At 38.6% G+C, this 23535-nt stretch overlaps 1 protein-coding gene across 2 annotated transcripts; it reads right to left on the minus strand.

The window, feature by feature from the left end:
- Positions 1-599: 599 nt before the first annotated feature.
- Positions 600-23528, minus strand: rps6ka2 (ribosomal protein S6 kinase, polypeptide 2). Of its 2 annotated transcripts, none has more exons than XM_075462328.1 (23): positions 23440-23528; positions 20599-20762; positions 17396-17512; positions 15785-15866; positions 14430-14510; positions 13899-13978; positions 12269-12375; positions 12136-12173; positions 11893-12035; positions 11200-11270; positions 10947-11035; positions 10201-10265; positions 7526-7628; positions 7176-7318; positions 6847-6969; positions 6227-6316; positions 5916-6074; positions 5633-5794; positions 5457-5533; positions 5004-5121; positions 4833-4889; positions 3799-3879; positions 600-2707 (listed from the first exon to the last, which is right to left on the minus strand). In XM_075462328.1, the coding sequence occupies exons 1-23, from the start codon at positions 23483-23485 to the stop codon at positions 2543-2545; spliced, it is 2361 nt and encodes a 786-aa protein (XP_075318443.1). In that variant the 5' UTR covers positions 23486-23528; the 3' UTR covers positions 600-2542. The 2 variants fall into 2 exon arrangements, with proteins under 2 accessions (XP_075318443.1, XP_075318444.1); XM_075462329.1 differs by lacking the exon at positions 23440-23528 and adding an exon at positions 20918-21122.
- Between the last annotated feature and the right edge of the window lie 7 nt (positions 23529-23535).

A 23535-nucleotide genomic window follows, 5' to 3' on the forward strand; every position in this document is an offset into this window, starting at 1 on the left:
TCCTGGGTCCTTGTTTGACCTACTTACCAATGAATATCCCTCTTTAAATATACCCTTTATTGCTCACTATTAAGTAACCCAACTCTTGAGCTTTGCTATTGTGCAAAAAAGCTTTTCAGTCATTCATGTGTTAAAATGTAAAAACTGTTTACTTTAATACAAATCCTTTGCTATTTCTGGACCATCCTGTCTTGGATAGTTCAGCAGCTTAATTATTATCATTTTTTATTTAATTATTTTATCCTTTAAAATTGTTTTTTATATTTCCAAGACCGACATTAGAACTAAGACTTAGAGAGATAACTTTGCAATTGCACTGTACCGATTCACCTTTTTAGCAACAATACATTACATTTTAACATGCCATAATAAGACCAGCAAGAGTGTAATACAATTAAAGTTGGCTGAATTCTTACTCCTATCCCTTGTATTATGCATGCTGACTCCTACTGCCAAGACTTACAGAGACGTAGATAGTTCCAGATTGTTTAATTTCTGTGAGGAAACCTTGTTTGTGACTTTGCCAGAATGTAGGGAACCGACACGTGCTTAAATGCTTAAAATCCACTCACACAAGCCACTATTTAAATATAGCCGTTTCCATTAACTTTCTTTATTTGTAAAACTTTGGCATTTTCACCAATTCTATTAACCATTGGCCTGATGTAGACAGTATGTGCACTCTGAGCAGTGGATGCACTACACTTCTTAATATGTACAGTCTTAATACATTTTCAAACACAATATGTACAGTCCTCCTGGCTCCAGATAGCTGTACAGCACTGCATAAATACAGAATCTAATCTCTTCAGAGATGGTTTTGGGTGACGGTGTGCATTTGAATTAGCAAACAATATTTACAGCTTTACCTACATGTTGTGGTGTACAACACATAATCTACAACCCTACATGTATACCTAATAACTGCAAGTCCTGGCTACAACTGTCAGAGGTGTGCAATGCAACACGACATGTAGTCTGTGTACCAGCACAGCGAACTTTGGTGCCTGGTTCTCTCATAGGGTGTTCATTTTGTTTCAAATACATGGGCCAGACGTGGCCATCACACAGTCCGGGGGGCAGGCACCAGGTAGTTCCTAGAGTTCATATTATGTACATAATTACTGCATCTCTGCTACAGTGCTTACTGCGTTATATATCTCACGATGCTTTGTACAGCCTCTGACTGGTAAATCTGTGTATGAATATTAGAGCATCATAATCTACAGGGCTAAAGGTAAAATGTACAACATTGCAATTGTATAACACAACTTGAGTGCTACTCCTATCTGCATCTCATAACGCCTGCTCAAACTTACCTCGTATTATTGGTTGTACAGCTCATTAAATACAATCAGGGCAACAGCAGTGGACAGTACATACAGTTCAAACTTTTGACACAGTGGTTCTCAAACATTTTGGCTTTCAGACACTAATGACAAGCAGAAGCCACAATGTACAGACTCGTTTTTGCTAAGACAGTGACATTAAAAGTATCGGAAAACTGTTGGAATGCTCTCCTATTTCATGATTACCCCAAAGTGTTATATATGCCATAAAAAACTATATTCAACTTTACCACTTTTGAACTGTAGCTCACTGGTAAATCTGATCTAGTACATGCAGCAGTGATAATTTGGAATGAAAATATGTTAAAGCATTAAATACTGTATTTATGGGAGATGACAAAACATATAGAATATATAGAATTATTGAGCACATCTTGAATAAGTGGCATAGAAAAATTAGATTATTTAACAATTCCCTTTGGTAGGATATAAACATTTACCCCGCAAAATTATGTCATGACTGGACAGTGGTATTAATATTTGACTGTTCATACACTGTTGTTGACATACTGATATAAGGTAAAGATAAAAACTAAACACAGTCTACTTTGTCTTCATTGCATGTTGCTTCTGGCACTGAATGTTGATTTTTTTTTCTCTTAACATTTAGGCCCCTACTGTCCCATTTTACTCTAGATATTGTACAATAAAAGGCAAGTGTTTGTGTGTATTGCACAGTGTATAATATTGCACAACAGTCATCCTATATGTAAAAAAATAAGTATACGTATGCTTAGAATACCAATTAAAATGGAGATTTAGTCATACATAGGAGTATATCATAGATGCATGTTTGTCGTAACCAAATGGAACCTAGAGCAGCTTTAAGCCCGGGCATGAAATGGCTGCAGGACAAAAAATAAAGACCCAAAAGATCTAACAAGTAAAATGCATATTTGAATCAAATCCAATTTTTTCAAAACAGTGAGCTGTGGTTAAAGTTAAGAGTCAAGAGTTCCACGAGGACACACGTTATGAATGTTATGCCACAGTGTCAGACTTGTTTAAATTCCAGAGGGTTTAAGATTTATGCCATGAGATGAGTTAGCTGAAGCCAATCCTGACGCCAATGCCAGTAGGACGCTTTATTGTTGGGGTTAATTAGGCATGGCTTGTGCTTTTCAATGGAAGAGTCCATCTCCTTTGATTATGTTGGTCTTTAATTAAGACTTAATTTTAATTTAGGGTTTCACTCAGATGGCTGGGGTTACTACTTTGTCTTTAGGGTCTGAGGTGACTTCTAGACTCTCCACTTTCTTCATCCCTCTCCGCTGAGCCAGGCTGGAGGACTCCACAGGTTCCAGAACTGGAGCTGGAGCACAGCGCCTCAGAGCAGAGTAGGTGGCAGAGAGAGCCCCCTGGTGGATTAAAAAAGACACTACATTGGTGTGATCTGGTCAACAGCTCAGTTCATTGCAGATAATGCCACCTGATGGACTCACAGAAGCATACTACAGTATATTATATTGCATCACATTTTACTAACTGTCACATGAACTGTTCACAGTAATTGTAATTGTAGCCCTAAAAAAAAACTTTCTTGAGCCACATTTGACCATCCACAAACCTATGCTTGACCTACCTTTAAAAAAGTGCTTTTTGATTTGACATTTTGCTATCTCATACAAGGAAAGGGACGCATTTGGGACTTAACAGTCCAAACACATTTACTTTGCACAACTTTTTGGCAGTGATCATCTCTTTTGCTCAACTATACAATTCAATATAATATATAAATCAAACAGAAAAACTTTTTTAAATTGCGGTCTGGTTTATCTGAATTGCCGGGTGACGCTACTGGTTGAGCAAGCAACTCATGTACAGAGACTGAAAGTCCTTGACGCAGCTGGCCCAGATATAAGTCCTGACCTGTGGCTTTTCTGCACGTCCCCTCTCTCTGCCCGCTTTTCCTGTTTAGAATTTGAGGCACTAGCGGCCTTTATTCAGCAGTAGGGTGGGCAGAGAAAAAGCATGCAGCAAAGGGCCACAAGCCAAGACTCAAACCTGGAGCAGCTGCAGTGAGGACCTGCAGCTGAACCCCTGTCTGAATCTATACTACCATGGTATGTGAAAACTAAGATTATTATACTTGTCCTTGGAGTAACATGTAGCCATAACTATAAGGCTTGTCATTTTTTCCCCCAAAAAATCAAGCTAAAACTAATTTTAAATAAACACACAGTTCTTCGAAGTATTTGAATGCTGACTGAGCGGAATAATAGGCAGTCGGATGACACTGACTCGCTTATATGGTGCCACTGTTGCTTCCCTTGTCGTTTAGAAAAAGACAGTTGATTTCCACAAAGTCGTGTCATTTTTGATTTTGAACGACTTTCTGACATTCAAAGTTTTCCCACATTTAAGCAGCTTTTCAAACTTTGAAGTAAAATAGACAGCCGGTATGTGTAAATACACACACACACACACACGTGGAAGCATTGGGTCTGACCTTTACTGTGACAGCGTCCTGTCTGGTGAGAGTTCTGTTAGAGAGCTGGTCTCGCTCTACAATCCAGGGGTGTCGAAGAACCTGAAGAGCATTGCATTGAAATTTTTATCAATCCAAATGTCTAATTTCCAAATACATAGCCATAACGGTGATGCAGTACATTACAAACTACACAGCATGGGTGTCTTACTGTACGCAATGCATAGTCTCCTGATTTCTGATTAGAGAACTGGAGACCATATCAGTAAATGGTGAGCTGTGCAGTGTCTTCCTTTATTTCCTCTACACTTTATGACCTTTGTAAGATGAATAAAGCTGTTATCTGCAATGTCTCATGGTAAATGGTCAATAATAGAGTAAATCCTTGGACCATATGAACTGTTAAGGGTAATCTGAAGTCTGATAAAGACCTACAGTCATTAAATTCAGATCCTTGGAAGTTGTGTTGTATAACTTGATTTTTTTTTTCTCTTTGTTTTATTTAGACAACAGTAGCTCCCGCTTCACCTGTATTACTCTGTCTTCTGAACGCTGAAGCTCGGCTGCAAACAAAAACTAGCCAGCTGTCCCACCTCAACCCAGTTCTTGCCTAAACTTGCAGGTTTCCGAGGACTCTCAAACAGCAAAAAATATTTAGCTTGAATGTCGGCCATAAGTAGCCCAGGTTAGACACAAACGTGTCTGCTATAACAGACTGATTTTTCTGATAAAGGCCTCTTATCTCTTTCAAATTTCAAATCCAGATGTGACTGGGATCTTGATGTTTTTGCTCCTAAACTTCAGAATAGCGTTTCTTATGTATACTAAATGTGGAGTTTGTGTCCAACAACCATTAAAAACTCAGTTCTACAAGTTTGCAGAATTATGAACATTTTCTCTTGTTCTTATTTTGCTTCCTTGCTCTTGTGCTTTAAACCCTGACTTTGTAGTAAATTCATGTTTGTGTGGAAGTGTGCTTGCAACAACGTGTTTTAATAATTGCTTCATAAACTAAAAGAAAAATTCATTTCTGTCTTGTCCTTATATAAAAGTACCTGGGGGGCAGTCAGACGCTGATGAGGGTCTACGTGAAGCATCTTTATCACAATGTCCTGTAAAACATACACAGAAATACACAAGCGATTTTAGCATGACTCGACAGAACCAGTTCAATGATGTTAGAAAGACAACTACTTAATACATATCATAAAACTTCAAGATCCAACCTTGGCAGCATCCGACACCAAGTCCCAGTTGCCCCCGGTGATAACGACTTTCCCACTGCCGATCTGAGCCACAATCTCTTCTGCCGTGTCATTGGAACTGCTGGCAAATGGGCTGAAACTGAAAAACAAGAAAACAAATTTACAGAAATTCAAAGATATACTGAATAAGAAAAACTGGTTTGAGCCAACACTTTGGAAATTAACAGCTCAGATGCACTTATCTAGAAAACCATACAATCTGTCATAAAGAATTTAAAAAGCTGTGACCTTTTGGTTTGATGAGGGGAAAACAACAGTAGCTTTTATTGTCATCATTGTCTATTCACTGTCCTTTTTTTTGATGAAAATGGTGAAACTATATACCCACTGACAGCACTGAAAGCAGAAAGCTAAATTGTACTGTGAAAGCTGTCCGTGCTGGTAGTTTTAGCTGTGTTCAAACTTTCAACTGACCCGGCTATCATTGTGTAGAGCAGGATCCCCAGACTCCAGATGTCACAGGCTGCATCGTAACCCTGTTTCCTCAGAACCTGCTCCACACAAACAAAAACACACACTCAGCAGTCATTGGGGTCTGTTTCATGTCAGGTATTAGACGTTTTATGTTATCACTCTGCTTACTGGTATACCTCAGGAGCCATGAATGTAGCCGTGTAACACGGTGTCATCAACAAGCCATTTTCAGCCCTGAGCTGTTTGGCGAAAGCAAAATCACAGATCCTGATAGATTCTGGGAGTCCACTGTCATCAGCATAGCGAATGTTACTGGGCTTTAGGTCTCGATGTACAACCTAAAAGAAAAATCCAAAACATAATAACTTGAATATTTTCCAGGCCATTGTAAGGATGTAAGTTTGCTAAGATCAAAATATATTCACAGATTCTTTTCTTTTTTCTATCTATCCATCTTACCCCCTGTGAGTGTAAATACTCCACAGTTTTGCTCAGTGTGCAGAGTATGTCAGATGCGTCTCTCTCAGTAAAATTTGGCAGCGTCAGAGCTCTGTCCAGCAGCTCGTCCCCTCTCGGTAAATCCTGAACTAAGAAAACACTGTGTCCATCGTCAAAAACCTACAACCGAAACAGAATACAAAGACGGAGAAAAAATACGGTTATTATCCAAAATCTGCTGTGATTTGCTATCTCAAGATACAGAGGACAAGATCCGGCAGTTTCGCATGTTATCTCATCATGTACAGTGTGACGCTCTGTGTTATACTTACATCCTTCAGGGTAATGATATTTGGATGTTGTCCATATCTTAAAAGAATCTCAATCTCTTCTGCTGGATCTTTCCTTGCTCTGTCAATAATCTGATAAATGAAAAAAAAAAAACAGAACAGAACAGCATTTGGTGTTACATTACAGCACATGAACATCTCTGGAACATATCCCATCCAGTACTCCCCACAGTGCATCAACCAACCAGAATATGCAGAGATGTAAGTCATTTAGTGATCATGTGTTTAGATGAGGATTCAATTTTTATGATAGACGTTACAGATTACCTGCGATTCATTATTGTTGTCTTTATGAAACACATTAATTCCAAGTATTCACTTTTTTTTCAAGCTACCTTTCACCAATGCATTTTTTCCAGATAATCAAATGAGTTTAACTCTATTGGTTGTTGTTTTTATAGGAGGTGGGATTTATTTTTTCAGTCCATTAAGGAAAGATAATTTATCTGTTATTTTTTTAGAAAAATTCAAAATCACCATTATTTTCATGATACATTGTGCAATATAGTATTATTATTGAGGTATCGGTACCACCAAAATGCTCTGCATTGTACAAGAACAACTGAACAACTTAGTTTTTCTAAACAACCATTTTTTTCTACCTTCACTGAATACTCTACAGCAGTGACCCTGTGCAGACATCTTCTACAGACAGAAGCTCCCGTCTGTTTGATTTCTTCCTTCAGATCGTAAACATCTTTGAAGGCCACATCGCCGCGAATATGCTATCAGAGACACACATAATCAGACACCTGAACACACACAGAGGCCATGTACATGTGTGAGTGAGTGTTCAACAGTCAGTTCTACAGTAACATAGTAGCAACATATTAGTAAGATTATATAACTCAACATTCTCTTTTTTGTCACCTCATGAAAGAGTGTTTTGAACAATTTAATTATATCTGGAGCTAGTACATTAGGCACATACCTGTGCTATGGGGTTGATGTTTACCTCCTGATGAGAAGGTGCTACCGGGGCAATAGTGGCCTCCTGACTTTGGTTAGTTGCCACAAAGCTGAAACCACGAAACAACTGATGCGAATTTGCGCTGGGAGGGATGCCAGGAGAATCTGGATGTGGAATGATACAAACACATGCTCAGTATCTGAGAATAAAACTATAAGGAGAAATAAATTGAAATGAAGTCATTCTAACATTTTAAATACTTCCTCGTGTCTATCACTGTGTCGAATTGCAATGTTTGCAAGCAGATTTTTGAACCAGTCAAAGGAATATTTTTTTTCACTTTATGTATTTTGTGTACATGTTTCAGTTACCTGTTGGTGTTCTAGAAGTGAATTCAGGGTCAAAATGAAAAGTGTCTTCAGGTCTTCCCCCAGTAGGTTTGAACGGAGGCCTCGCTTCTCTCCTGTACAACTTCTACAGACAAGGACAACAGCACTGTTACTCCAGCAGCAACTGGCATTCACCATAAAACGACCCACGAGCAGCACATCATCAAAGTCATGAGGACGGTCGTATGAAGTGAAAAAGATAAAGTCAAGTTTGATTCCACAAAACTGTTGTTTATAGTGTCACAGAGAAAAAAAAAAAGTATTATGTTCCATGACATTTAACTAAAATGTCCATGTCACACTCACATATGTTTCACAACAGGCATGTACTCATGACTCAGCAGTGATTGAACTAAAATTGAGGGGGAAAAAAGAAGAGAGAGTGTGAAAATCTGGTGCTGAAAATGCATGCATGTTACAATGCTTGTTCAAAGCTGCTGTGTAGACATCATACAGCATAACAACGAACGTATGTCATTTATTTTAGAAGTATTACTGAATCTGGCCTGCAGGTGGCACCACTGCGTCTAGGCCTCTGTCATCAACAACATCTAGAGCAGTGTTTCTCAATTGCGGTCCTCAAGTACCACTGCCCTGCATGTTTTTGATGTTTCCCTCCTCCAGCACACCTGATTCAAATGATCAACTCAGTGCAGTGGCCTGATCAGGAGCCATTCATTTGAATCAGGTGTGCTGGAGGAGGGAAACATCAAAAAAATGCAGGGCAGTGGTACTTGAGGACCGGAATTGAGAAACACTGATCTAGAGGGTTTAGGTAACTGTAAGGGGACACGAGAAATGCAAAGATTGCCAAAGCTGTATTCATGGAGAGCCTTTCACAGTAATGTGTCCCCTTATTTGATTTGCAGCAGGTTTTACAGTTCAGTCCTAAAAAATTAAGAAATTTAAAAAAAAAATGTAAGAAATATTGAAGGGTGACAGACAATGAGTGGAACCATTTTGCCTGACAACAGCACTGTTATTCAATTGGAAGAGTGCAGAGGAAAGCATAAGCTTCTTATTGGCAGCTCGTCACATAGTAAGCAAACATCTCAAAATGGGAAAATGCTGTGCCTGGCAGGAAGTAAACAGGCGGTACTGTGGTGAAGAGTACAGAGAGAGCCCATGGTGAAGGCAGATCTTAGTATGACTTTAAGTGCTCTCTGTTGAAAATTCGAGCGCCACTAGTCTCAAAAATGGGCAACAAGGAGTCATAAGCCTTCGGAAGGTCTGTAATAAAAATGAATGAGCGCTTACAATGATTTTGCTCTTCGCTATAGATTCTCTCAGGGGGCATGATTACAACGAATAGAGCAAGTATGTCAATGATTATTTTGCTAAGATTTCTGAACATCAGAACAAAACCTCCTTGTGTGACTCTGGTACAGTCGCAGCCTTTATTATTGCAGCTGTCTTAAAGCTGTAAATTAGAGGTTGGTCTTTCTCTGTCTTTTAAGGTTAACATTCATTTTACATTAGCCTTCCATCAAAATGAAATATCATTTCACTCTACTAAAAGTTTATGAACTCAATAAAACTGATGAGACAAATGTCGTATTTAGTCGCTGAACAAAGAGGATCCAATGCTTTTAGTGTCAGGTGTGTCCCTCCCATGCAGCAATAATCTACGACTAAACATTTCCAGCAACTGTTAAGCAGTCCTGAGCATCTCTTTGGAGGGATTTTAGCCCATTTCTCCAGAGAAGCTTCAAAATTTTGGAGGCTTTCATCTCATTTATGCTCACACCTGGTCCTTTCTCTTAATTTCTGTGGGATTCAGTTCGAACCCCTGTTTGGTAGATCACCTCGCTGCATGACCCATGATCTCGTTAGATTTCACTCAAGGACCAATTTCCTGGTCTAAATGCAGCAAAACAGGCCGACCACTCACAAGTTCTTATATAGGCTCTTGTATGGACATACTTAAAAGTTTTATTTTGGTCTAATTTATTCACAAATAATTTCTTACAGCCCTGCAGCTCATCCATGTGATTTTCTTTTAAGCAAACTGCAGATTGCAGCCCTTCAGTGCATACCATTGTTCTTGTTGAATTATCCTGATCAATACTTAATCAGTGCATTTTCAAAATGTAAGAACAAAAATCTAATTAGTGTCTTAGACTTGAAAAACTCGTCAACATGTTGGTGTGACTGATGTGGTGCCAAATCCAATTTTCAAAGTCAGACAACCAGATAACCAGATAACACGGTAGGAGGCTAAATTACTTTCATGCTCCTTAGTTCCTTTTCTGGGCTTTGACCCAGGAATAAGACAGAAAGTGGAACACAGAAGAAAAGGCCAATAACAGACCACGAGGGATAGCGTGCATCATTTTTTTTAAAGAAAAAGTAAAGCATATAGCATGTGCAGATTATACAGTGGTTTAAAGCTGCCCAATTAAATGCTTGACATGGTCCTAGTTTACTGTCAGCTGCACTGTTGTCTTGGTCTGTGATGTAGATGGTCATTGGTAAAAAGCTTAATACTGACAAATTTTAGGAGGCATATCACCACTCTGCTGTTATTTTTTTCCCCCCTTTTTTCTGTCTCCGTTAAGACAACCTTGCTTTATCAGTCTAATACGCTCCCTCTTCTTTCAGGGAACTGTACATCATGTATTTTACAAGTTAACACTATTCTTAGTAACAACACTTACATTCCAGTCTATTGATGCAAAGAAGCGATGTCTTTTTATTTCTTCAATTCCATCTGGTCCGGCACCTGTCAGTCACACAAAATAAAGAAGAGATATAAATGATTACATCTCTCAGGAGACCGACAGGGATCCCCCAAACGCAAAGGTCAAATACGTGATAGTGATATCTACTGACATGAATTACAGACTACAACCAAATGCCCCCCCCCCCCTTTAGGCAGGGTCAGCAGTTTTGAAATTAGGGACCCACGCTGATGTCGGAATAATCTTCAATGGCCAACTCTCATGTGTCCCAACAAGTAAGTTCACACAACTGGTTCCATACATTTCTGGGAATCTGAAGCTCTGCTGTTGAGATTGTCACTGGTGCACCGCAGTACCAAAGTGAAAATGTTCTGGTTAGGCTATGAGCTTGACTGCTTATTCTGCTCATCATACGGCCTTAAGCAAAAACAACCAAAACAAACAAACAATAGAATAAAATAAAATTAAATGAAATGAAATAAAAACATCAAATTGACATGTTAACAAGGTTATGAAAAAAATTAAGTCACATTGACCAACTCAGCTTTTTCTTTAGTTAATTGTTGTACTTTAATCTGTTTCTGTACTCTACATCTGTTGGGTCTCTTACGCTTTAAATCCTTCCAGATTACCACTGATCCCAACAATTTGTAATCCAAGGCGCTACGAAAAAAAAGTTGATGCACAACCGTAATAATATTTTGAGAACACATTCATCATACCAAGACGGTTAGTAGGATTCCTCTTGAAGAGTGCTCTCAATAGACTCTGCACTTCAGCACTGAGAAACTGTGGCATTCCCAACTTTGCTCTGTAGACACGACACAGATACAGTCGTATACATTAAAGCAAACACATAAAGGAAATTAATGACCACATTGTCAAACCAATAATAAAAACATCAATCGGACCGCTTGAAGTTATAAATGAAAGTCTTTATAAATAATAACAAATTAAAGTTTGAGATGGTCTTACTTTAGAATAAGTGCCATTGTTTCCTTGCGGTCTTTTCCTTGGAATGGTAGAGATCCTGTCAACATTTCAAACTGGAAAACATCAAAACAACAAATTGAAGGTAGAGTTGAGATGGTTTATTAAAGCTTCGTTCATTTGACTTCTGCTGCAGGTAAGCTAATATCATAAAGTTACATTTTTTGCCTTTTTTACTCAAATGCTGAATAAAAACGTTGCATACACAGCGGTCAGATAAGGTACTCTGAAAGATTTAATTAAATTATGTGTTATTCTAACTTGGGGTTTATCTTCTCACACTGATCCAATTTTTAAGATGTGCTATTTGTATCTTCTAAATACTTGTCAGCGGTAGACAGGGGGGACCTCTTTCTGTGGTGCAACGGCCAGATGTCAGTGACTGTTGGCCTCCTCTGCATTAGTAAAATAAGCCACCAGGCTAATAGAACCAGCTGACTTTAGAGGATGCACGACTGCGGAAAGTGAAGCGACTTAATCTGATGGAGACCGTAATTAAGCGGCTTTACTGCCAGAAGAAAGTCAAATGAGGAAACCAGAACACTGGCGCATTATGTTAGAGGTGCAAAAGATTAATCAAAACGGTTATTAAGCTGAAAAGAGCCAACAAACTGACAAGCTGTGAGGTTAAAACTGTAAAGACACAGTCAAAGTCAAACAAAATGAAACTGTTCTTACCATAAGTACGCCAAATGACCACCAGTCAGCACTTTGTGTGTGGCCTCTCCTGTTTACAACCTCAGGAGCCATGTACTCGATTGTTCCACAGAAGGAATAAGCTCTTTTATCGTGATCGATGGCTTCCTTACTCAGGCCAAAGTCTGAACAGAGACAGAGACAGACAAGGAACAAAGTAAGACACATACAAACAGAAAAAAAGACAAATGTGAATTTGCATTCTTTGCAGCAAGATGCACTGACCAGTGATCTTAATGTGGCCTTCTTCATCCAGAAGAATACTGATGTGAGATAATTGAAACCAAATGTTACAAAAGTCCACTTTGTAAATCATAGAGAAAAACACAGAAAATAGAACTTTTAAGGGTAGTTGTACTTTTCAGGTTTGAGGTCCCTGTAGATGATCCCCAGACTGTGCAGGTGGTCTAAGGCCAGTGCCAACTCTGCGAGGTAAAACTTCACATCCTCCTCTGTAAACATTACCTTGACAAATAAAGACACGTGAATGCAACAGAGTCTTTTTCTGACACATTTGTAAGTCAACAGGTACTAAACTTGAAATTTTACTTAAAAAAACCCTAATCCCCTTCAAAAGAATGAATACCTGAAGTATCATAATAAGGGTTATTCTGGTTATAGTTAGATGGGCTCTAATTTTTATTCCTTCATTTCTAGATTCACAGATTTGTCCTTTTATCATTACATAAAAAATAAATAAATCAGGGATTTCAAATAAAGTAAATAAACTGCCATAACTCATACAAAATAACTTCAGTCAGCTGAATAGTTCAGTGGGTGAAAAACTAAATGTAACTGCAGTTGTCTTTGAAAAGTACCACAAAATACAACTTCAAGCCAGCACACATGGGTGGTCTTTACTGATCATCAACATACATATTCACAGAATCACATCAATGCAGTGTTCACAAGTGAATAAATCCAGATACATTTTCTTCAGGTGATACATTCTGTGGGGTTACATGGCACTGAAAGTATCGGATTATTGGCTAAATTACAATAAGACTGAGTTGGTCCTTATTTGAGCAAGGGTAATTATCCTTGGATATATAGCGGCGAATGAATCGAATCAGAGGCACAAAGCATGTCATACTCTGGTACGGTAGGTGGCGCTGTACCCATTTCAACTATTGCTAATAGAGCCACTTCCGGTTGACCACTTCACCACCACCACCAACAACAACAAACTTGGGCATTCGAGAAAATGGCGAACGAACAGCAAGATGAAGCTGAAATGAAGCTGAATATGAAATCTGGAACAGTCTTCCAGAAGATGTGAGACAGGCCTCAACTCTGACAATGTTTAAATCCAGACTGAAAACAGTTCTATTTATCTGTGCATATGACACCTGAAAGTATTTTATCTGCACTCTTCACTTTTAAATTAATCAATTAATGATTATTTTTAATGGGTTTTTTATTTTTTATTTATTTTTAATGATTTTATTGCCTTCTTGTGATTTTCTGTAAAGCACTTTGAATTACCTTGTGTAGGAATTGTGCTCTATAAATAAAATTCCCTTGCCTTGCCTTGCCTTGAAGATACGTCCCTCTACATTTCGTTTGTGATGAGCTGCTTATTGCACAACCGCGATGCACAACCGCGCAGTCACCATCGCGTTGTTTGTTTCTTTCCGACGATGGCGGCAACAACAGTAATATCTTCTCTTCCGACTTCCGGTTCACGACCCCGGGAAAAAATCTCGAGCATGTGCAGAACGCAAAGTCTAATTCACCACGTGCTTCACCCGTCTACAAGCACGTTTAATTTGACTTTCAACTGAGTTATCTCGGGGTCTTAATCCGATCGCGAGTAATCCAATCCGATCCAATTTCTTGTCAGATTAAGGTGTCTACATGAACTTAATAACTCATTCTTATTGTAATTTAGCCAATTATCCGATCCTGTCAGTGCCATGTAACCCCACTGAGTGTCAAAACAGTAAAGCCTCAGAAAGACAAAGAGAATCTATCACGAGCAAACCTACCTCCTTGGACAGACGAGTGAAAAGATCTCCTCCTCTGAGGAAGTCCAATATCAGATAGAGCTTCCCTTCAGTCTGAAAGGCTACATGCACATGTAGATGCATATACACACAGACATGCAAGTTAGACAAAAATCTATTGAGTCTTTATTGCTGTATCAAGACTTTATAGTGTTGTATAGTGTACAGTGGTGTGTGGCAGGTGGATTACAATAACTTTGGAAACATGCACTCTTTGTTTAAAGTAGGTGAGGTGTGCACATTGTTAACCCATTCTTACTTGCCAAACACCAGTTAAAGGTAAGAGGTTGCATTTGCATGCTTTATGTGTTTTAAAGTAAAGAGTTGATGTCAAGTCAAAGGGCCATTTTTGCTATGTTCATGCCCAACAGAAAAAAAACCCATATATATATATTGTTTGTTACATAATGAACTGCGGCAAAACTAACATCAATCTACTTTCTTTCCCTTTTTTTTCCCACAAAATACTCCAGATTCCACAGAAAACTTATAGCGTGAATAATTTATACTTACCATAGTGTAGTTTGACAATAAATGGGTGGTTCACTTCAGCGAGAATGTCTCTCTCCATCTTAGATCGCACTCGATCCCGCACTGAGAAGGAGACAGGCAATATATTTCCATAAACCTGCATTCTGCTCATATAGAATGCAGTGACCGATAAACCATAATAAATTCTTTCTTTAACTGAAGATTCAGAAACAGATCTATCAATTGTTGAAAACATGTTTATATTTCTAATTAACTGCTAGCAACACACTTAAAAAAAAAAGAAGCATCCGAGAGAAGAGGTAAAAGTGTTTCAGAGCTAAAACTGAGCAGGAGTTTCCCAGTGCTTGGACAAATAGTCCAATCCTTATTAAGGAAATTTATATGCATGAAATTGCAAATAATTTGAGAACCTGATCATTCTGAATATTAAGACATTCTGAAAATCTGCTGAAATCTCTGTACACAATTTACAAGACTGAGGACTACTATAGAATTGCTATGATTTCCACACCTTCCAATAGCCCTGCGAGGAAACAGACATGTTTATACACTGGACATTACTGCGTGGGCTCCAAAATATACTGTTTGTACATATAGGTTTTTGATTACTTTGCAAATCACTGTGTTCTTAATTTATTTCCATATCACACCCTGTCCAGTTTTTTTTTTTCAGAGACAGGGCTGTATGTGGGATAAAATCTGACGGCTAAAAAAATCAGTTTTACCTGTTACACTGTGCTGCAAATATATAGTGCAGAAGAAACCACAATAACAACATTATTGCAGCATCTGTCTCCTTGACAGGGCGAGATTGTAACTCTTCCAATTTAAGGGGCGCAGGTTAGGAAGATTAAGTCTTGAACAAAGACGCTGGATCCACACATGACAACTCAACCTGCTTTTACAGAACACTCTAGTTTACAATAATCCCTTCATTTAGAACAGTTCATCTGAACCAAAAGTACAAACTAACCTCTTTTACCACAAATCCCCCTGAATGTAGGGCACTGTGAGGAAAAAAAATCTGCCAAACATGCATCTCATGTCAGTCCTACACAAAACCAATTTTAATCTTAACAAATTACAACTTGCATCTTTCATGGAGGCTACTTTTTCATTTGTAATATAGTTTTTTTAATAACTTAGATTTGAAAAAATTAGATTTTTCCCCACAATTTCAAGAATAACTTGTAAAATTAGCTGAACATTTGTAAAAACAATGTATTCTTCTGATAGTGAAAACTATCTAAATTTGTCATGTGTCTTTGGACACATGTCAGTAATATTATTAGTTCAAATAGCTGTATTTTATGTTTCAGCTACTTTTGAGCATTGCATTTTGTGTAACTCAAATATATACCATTTTACTGAATTACCTTTCAGTGTGGCTTTCTTCAGGACCTTCATGGCGTATAGCTGTCCTCTGTCCACCCCTCTTATCTTTCTAACCAGGAACACCTGGAAATAATCATCACATTTGTGATATATTTCATGGTTATGATAATAGTTTATAAATTAAATTGAATAAATTAAGTGAATAATTAAGATTAAACCATTTGAGAGATTTAAAAAAGAAACTTTGTGGAACATTTGTTGAAAATATAAACGAGATGTTAAGATCACACAGTTTTTAACACAACATCCACCCATAATCTGCAGGTACCAGGCCAGATAACATCATGTTCAACACAAGATCTGAGTGAATGCTGTCTTAGTGCAGCAGCGGCAGCTACGTTTTAAACAAGTTCTGTCAAAAACCACCAACATAACCAGTCTGGCTTGGCTGGAAATATGCTAGCAGGCCAGACTGTGACTTGACCTAACTTGTCTGCTTGCGGCTTTGCAAACAGCATCCACCAGCCATTGTCTGCCAGGATTGCATGTCTTGCCTGTGGAGACCTCTAATCTACAATAGTAGATCAGTGAGTGCAACTCTACTCATTTAAATAAGCTTAGTGACCTAAGAACATGTTGTCTTGGCAGCTAATCTACAGCTAATTGGAAATGGAAGGCTTTTCATTTGCAGACGACTGGCTGGTAAACACACAAACACAAACTTTAGCCACAAGAAAGTGAACACTCCCTACCCACAATTATGTGTACTTTTTTTCTAGGGATATTTTGACTGAGTTTAACTGAGGCCACTTGGGCATATCTTAATACTGCAGCATACAGTGCATCTGGGAAGTGTTTGACCTTTTTTATCTTTCCATAGTTTGCTTTCCAAAACTCATCTTAAAACTTACCATCAAAAAACATCACATAACAAAATATAACATCAATTTTCTCACAATACTCTGATACAGACACTGACAAAGACAAAACACAAAACCCAAGGTTTGTTTGTGACCTATTAAGTCCTCAACTTTTAAACTACTAACTAAATTCAGTTATCAACAGCTCAACATCTGTAAGACAAATAAACAAACAAAAACACTGATTTCTATGGATGAGAAACACTTTTAGGAACTCTGAAATACAGTAAATATCCTTAGATTTATCACCAGACCAGGGTAGGATTAGAAAAACTTAATAAAAAAATAACATCAGAGAAAAATTAACAGTCTCGTGACAAGTGACACTGTCATAATTAGTTGACTGGAGTCTGTTGCCACAGAGATGAAGCACACCAAATGGTACTGTACTAAAATGAATAATGCTTGAAAACCATTAAAAGCAAAGTTGACTTGGTGCTCATAACATATACGTCAGCCAAATTCTCTTGGCAAGTCTTCCCAAAGGATTAGATGCTAAAAAAATAGCTAAAAAATGAATGGCTTTTCAAAGGTGACCCGAGTGGTGCACATGCTAGCATGATCTGAGCCACCCAGGCCAGTGAAAGAAACACTGAAAGTGGCCACAAATCCACATTTATCTTCTTTACAAGGATTATGCATCATTACTTTCGTCATGTGATCTACAAGAATCTGCTTTCTCTCAGTTCACAGCTGTAGACATTCAGGTGTCACTGATCATGGTTTTAGTACCTTTCCATAGGAGCCTTGTCCCAGGACCTTGAGCAGCTGGAACTGAGAGGGGTCTGCTTTCTCACAGCCCTCCTTAACATGGTGGCTGATGTCAATCTCCTTAAGTACACTGTCATCCTAAGGAAAAGAGGGTAGATATTAGTATTGATACCTTATTAACATAGTTACAAACGGTAAAACCTATGACCCAAAACGCTTGTTAAAGCTAAAATGGAGTTACATTTAGATTAAACACAAACAAATTAGATAGATAGAGATTAGAATGCTGTTCGTTTCAAAATCAAGAAAATTACACATACAACCCTAAATTAGGCTCATAACTCTTTAAGACATATGTTTTTTGCTATTTCTTTTTTTCAAATAAGCACATAGTATTTGTATTTGTCATAGTGATAGCTGCTTTGTTCAGTCTATTCAGTCTGCTCAATGAAGCAAATTATCAACCACCAGGCTCAGGCCTAGCGTAGGCGAGACAGTGTGAGAAATCAATTTATACTGTTATCCTGCAAAACTGTTCATGTCAATAGAGGGTTAACAGCTTTGCGTCCCAATTTCCAATGAAATTCTGAAAGGACTTGGTAAAACTAGAATGGTAGAAAATCATTTCTTTTGACAGCATCCATGTTCTTAATTTTCAGTAACTGTTTGTGAGTCTGTCTTTTCCTGACAGGCATTCAAATGTGGAGCTTTACATGACTGAAAAGTGACAGAAATTTAATCAGAAACTAGAAGTAGCTGTAGGTGTTTGATGAATGCAATATGCAGTGAAACAGACATTTTCTTTTTTTGCTTGTTTTTGTGTTCTATGCTATATATCATACTGAACCATTTAGTTACAGACTGCTGAAACCTTTAGTTTCGGTATGCTTTAGTCATCTAACATAGCTTGGAGAATTGGCTATCTGCTACTATCAGAGGCCTTTTAGGATCAACCCAATCGGGACTACTAAAATAATCCCTGGATTTAACCACCGCAGTCATTTCTAAAGCTCACATGAATCTGAAAATAAACTGCCACTTAGATCAGTTTCTGCCAAGACAGCATGCTTTTTGATGTGAGAGTGCTGATGCTGTGACACACTAGCAGTACAACATGTTTGGTTACGGTCTTCCCTTAACAAAAACATACAGTAGGTGAGAGCAATTCAAAAGCCTCAGAGTTAGCTTTGAGTTCAATTTAACTAGAATATAAACAAAACTGTTCGAGTAGCTAAATAACTTGGATTATTGCAAGAATTTTTCTTTCTTTCTTTTGTTCTTGGTATGTTGCATCAACTCTTTTTAGAAATTATTGCCAGATTCTGTAGACTGATGCTTTATCAAGAAAAAAACATGTTCAGACCGTTGGCAAAATCAATTTGTTAGAGCTTTCTTTGAAATTCAGATTCAGTCACATGGTACCTCTGCCCCCAAATATATCCAGCTATATTCTTCTAGTTAAATCTAAATGGGACCATAATTTACAAAATAAACATCATGCTCTGTTAAAAACTTGAATTTAGCAATTGAGACGTTGAGACAAGTGTCATATAGAGGCAAATTCAAGACTTCTATACAATTTATCTTAGTATTAACTGGAGTTGCCCCCTGCTGGCCATTACAGTAGACATAATGCACATTTAAGGAACTTATGTTTGACTTTAGTTTTCAGACAGGGAGACTACAGCTATTCTTAAACAACTTTTATGCACTGTGTTGTAGTTTGCCTTATATTAGGGTATTTGTCTGGCTTTATAGCCAAAAGACCTGAAAATAGGCCAATGAAGCTGTATGGACTGATTCATTCCCTCTGTTTAGTGTGCTAAAGGTCCTTCTGAAAAATGATTCTTGATTAAATATATTTAAGCCCCTAAAGAAAAGCTCTTATGTCCAATCAGCTTTCAAGGATAATTTCCAGCTTTTGTCTGACACTCAATATTTCAAAACCACAGTTTCCAAACTAAAGTTTGTCTATTAAGTAATACATGGAAAAATCCATACCAGGCACTCGTAAATTTAACCTATTGGCTCCAGAGATGCATAAATTGATTGTCTGGTTATTGGGCACTTTTCATCTTAACCTACATCAACCAGTGATTGGAAGATCGGGCATTTCTTTTTGCAATTTTATATCTATCTATTTTTTTTACGGTGAAAGCTCCATGCTAATAACAACACAGCTAACAGACAACTAAAAAACTGTGTGATTTTGGTCTGAAAGTTAAGAGGCCCAAAGCTAGCAATTGCTATCACCGGTAAAGGTGACACAAACTAGAAATGTCCATGCATTTTTTACTGTGTGTGTGATTACTTAGTCGCATTGTGGTAAATGTATGTTGGCATAGTGTCTGGTGCTTAATTACTGCATTGTTCACTATGAAGCCACTTTTATGGTAATGGAAATTTTCATTAACAATTAGATGATGTGAAGTCATTGATTCTAAAGCGTCGGAAACATTCAGCCTATACAGAACTGATGCCCTATGAATATGTCTGGTTGATTATTTGAACAGTGAAGCAGGACTGACATCCATCAGCGGAAAGAAAACAGGTTTAAGACACCAACACAGCTCCTGGATTCTCTTCTGATGCTGAGCTCTCCTTCTCAAGGAGCAAAATGAGTCGAGAAGTTCCCTTTGTGGAGTATGAACAGGCAGCCAAACAACCAAACATACAGGTAGACATTTGCTATCCAGTAAGACTAAGCAGGTAGATTCATCAGCACTCTCACAACAAAACAAAGGAGGGAAGTGTTTTCTTTTTTCTTTTTTTTTTTTTTCTATTTATAGCTCATGCATACAGGTAGATGTCCTGCAAACCTCACAGTGTCAGTCTTCCTCCCCTGCTGGTTTGTTTGGGCTATAAATAGAATTCCACTGCTGTGGCTGTCAACTGACTCAATGTGCCAGTGTCCATTTATGTAGCTCTGCCCCGCCTCGGCTGACAGTATTTCTGAAATTCCCACATTGTCTTGGGGAAAAAAGACAGGGAGAGCCACACTTGTGACAGTAGAGCAATGCCTCCTAATCCTGAACCATTCCACAACAAACCAAATTACACCCAATGTCTCCACACCCATTTCCCATGTGCACAGACCTCACACGCGTGAGATGTGAGAGCGTAACTATTTGTGTTTATTTCGCAGGGCGCAACACGTCACACATGAAGGCAAGCTCGTATAAGTTTGCGCTCCTGAATTAATGCTCAGACAAAAACCGACTAACCTCCAGTTGACAGAATCCAGCGCTGTTCTTGTTGCGCGCAGCCTTGTTCTTCAGGTAGATAGAAAACCATCTCCGCACTGTGAATTTACGCATGCTGGTGTCCATGGCAATGACCAGACCGGTGTATCTATCCCATAATGATGAACATCTCCCTGCTGGGGGTCCTAAGGCAGAGACGCATAAACAGGGCTTCAATCAGTTTTCTATTTGCCCCGCAGTTTCTCCATTTGCCCATCCTCAATGCAGGGGTCGCTTTGTAGCTTTCCCATCGTTCACATGCGCCGCTCGTCTCTGGTGGATTTTAGTCTGCAGTCTCTACCTCCTCTCTGTCTCTCAGTTGCGGTAGACTCCAGTCAGCACGCTGTCAGAGCTGTACCATAGGGTTAATCCACACAACCTTGCACCGGGATGATTGCTGCTGGGTTTGGGATTGTCCTGTGTTTTGCAGCAGGCTCGCTGCGTAAGGCTGCGGGGAGAAGTGACGAATAAATCTGTTCCGCTGAATCAGGACTGGTGTGTGTGAGCTCCCCCCACCTCCACCCCCACCCCTCACATCTTATGCTTGTGCATGTTTATGCTCATCCCCTGATGCCTTTCTCTCTCGTTCTCTCTGCGGAACAGGGGATTGTCACCAGTCACATTGTGCACCGCCGGCAAGCTCTCGACCCCTCCCTCCTTTATTTTCCTGTCCCTGTCCTCTCTGTCTCTCCCAAAAGCATGCAGCAACAGCTGGTGAGGTCACATGATGTAAACCAGCAACCTCCCCATGTCTGCCTGTTCCTCTGACCCTTCTGATTTGATCCGTTCACACAGACAGATACAGACAGCATATTTCAATAAAAAAAAAAAAAAAAAAAAAACCGTTGGATTATCAGTCTAACAGGAGAGAATAGTAATAATACAAATGATACAGTGGCTCAGATATCAGAATTCAATATAATATTGAGGATAGCCATCAGCACTTTAATCAAAATGATGATAGCAGTTACAGAGAGTACAGCAAGATCTTGTTGATTAGTGGGATTGGATGAGTGAGCCTGTTGTGTGTATGTGTAGGTATTTGGATCTGTCACATCAGCAGCTTTGCAGAGCTGCAGTATTACATAACTGTAGAGAGAGAAAGGATGAGACATGGCACTGGACACCAAAATGATGAAAGCTGGGGGTAAACAAGGATCCCCGTCTGTTCATAGCTGACCTGGGCTGCAACTGTTTATTAAAATAATATTTTCAACCTCTTCAGCGAGGACAATTGATCTCAAATCCTCAAACGGTGATCCTAAACATGGAATATCACAACGTGTGAAGGTCAGGGTGCTATCTTTAAAGGGTTTGAAAGGATTTGGACCACATTTGGATATGGGACACGTACTTTCAGGGCATTTTAGCAGAAGTGAAAATGTAATTAAATGTGTTCACTCATTCTGCTGTGCTGTGTTGTGGGCGGAGATTCGGGATTATGGACTGGTGTCTTTGTCCTGGTAGGATTAAACCTCCGTAAGGAGATCACAATATTAATATTTATACGCACAGACACACTGAAAGACAGACAGACTTAAATGTAGGACTGTTGCTGTACCACATTATAACACACGAAGAGAAGAGAATTAAGATGCACTTTAGCATCATACTGTCACACAATGTTGAGTCAGATGGCCCTTTTACATTTTTCTACTAAGCTCTGTTAATGAAGGTTGCATTCACTATGATTACTTGCTTTGGGAATGTGTTTGGATACTGTGCTGTGCAATAGTCTTTGCTCTTTATTAAAGATTAAAGTCTTTACCCACTTTTGGACTTTGGCAATTTTTTCCACAATATTTTCAGTCCAGTCCTTGAACCTGACCATTTTCAGAGGAAGAGTTTTTTTTCTTGTTTCCCTTTTGTTTTTTGTTTTTCAAGCGTTGAAAAGTCATCTAAATCAAGCGATGAGCCACTGTTGTTTCTACATAACAGACACCTGTCATGACATAGAACCAACTTTAAATTGGTCACTCTCTTCCACGCAGCCTGTCTCAAAGAACCCATTGGTTTTTTCCATTTATTCAGCTGTATCTACAAAAAAATTCCAAAGATAGTCCAGTTGGACAGGCATAAAATAGTATTTTGACACTATCAAAGTGGTTCCCAAAAAGCACTTTAACTGAAAACGTCTCAGGGTGGTGTGCAACTGTATTTTTAAACAAACTGTGGAAACTTGACAAGTGGAAGACTAAATAAGTGCTAGGCCTGTAAAACAAAAAAGAAACTGACAAAGGATCTGAGAGATACATCTGGCCCTTCAATAGATCCATCCACCGTTCACTGAAGCCTCGTCAGAAATAGTTTCCATGTAAACGTGACCGTAAACAAGCCTTTCTTAAGGAAGGGAAACAGAGAGAAAAGGCTGATGCATGCAGAAGAAACAAGAACTGAGCAAAAAAATAAAAAATAAAGAAAAAAATCAGTGGCAACAGGCCTTATGAAGCGATGAGTCACTGCTAGAGTTGAGAAAATGAAAAGAAATGACAAGAAAGCCTGTCCATGAGGTTCAGACTGTGTCGAAGAGTAAAGGTGGTCATATCAATACTGACTTTCAAGTTGGTTAGAACCACAGACTGACATATCTAAATTCATTTCTGCATATAGCTTCTAATTTTCCTGGGAATATCTAAATAAATAAGGGGTGGCTCAGGAGGTTTTGCACAGTAACTTACACTGCACAACAGTTTCGATTTCATACCACAGCATCGGAGATATTACAACAATCATTTCGCTTTAAATTGAAATGATTATTCTACATATAAAAATAGCCCCAGCCACACTGCACAGAAGGAAACGGGCCATCATACAAATACTAACCAAGTACAATGAGCTGATACAACATCCCGTGCAATGTGCCTTCCATACGTTTTCCACATTTCCAGACTTTCTTAGTACCTCAAGAAACAAACAACA

This window comes from Odontesthes bonariensis, chromosome 1, assembly GCF_027942865.1.
Source record: "Odontesthes bonariensis isolate fOdoBon6 chromosome 1, fOdoBon6.hap1, whole genome shotgun sequence".
In the NCBI taxonomy this organism is placed as follows: domain Eukaryota; kingdom Metazoa; phylum Chordata; class Actinopteri; order Atheriniformes; family Atherinopsidae; genus Odontesthes; species Odontesthes bonariensis.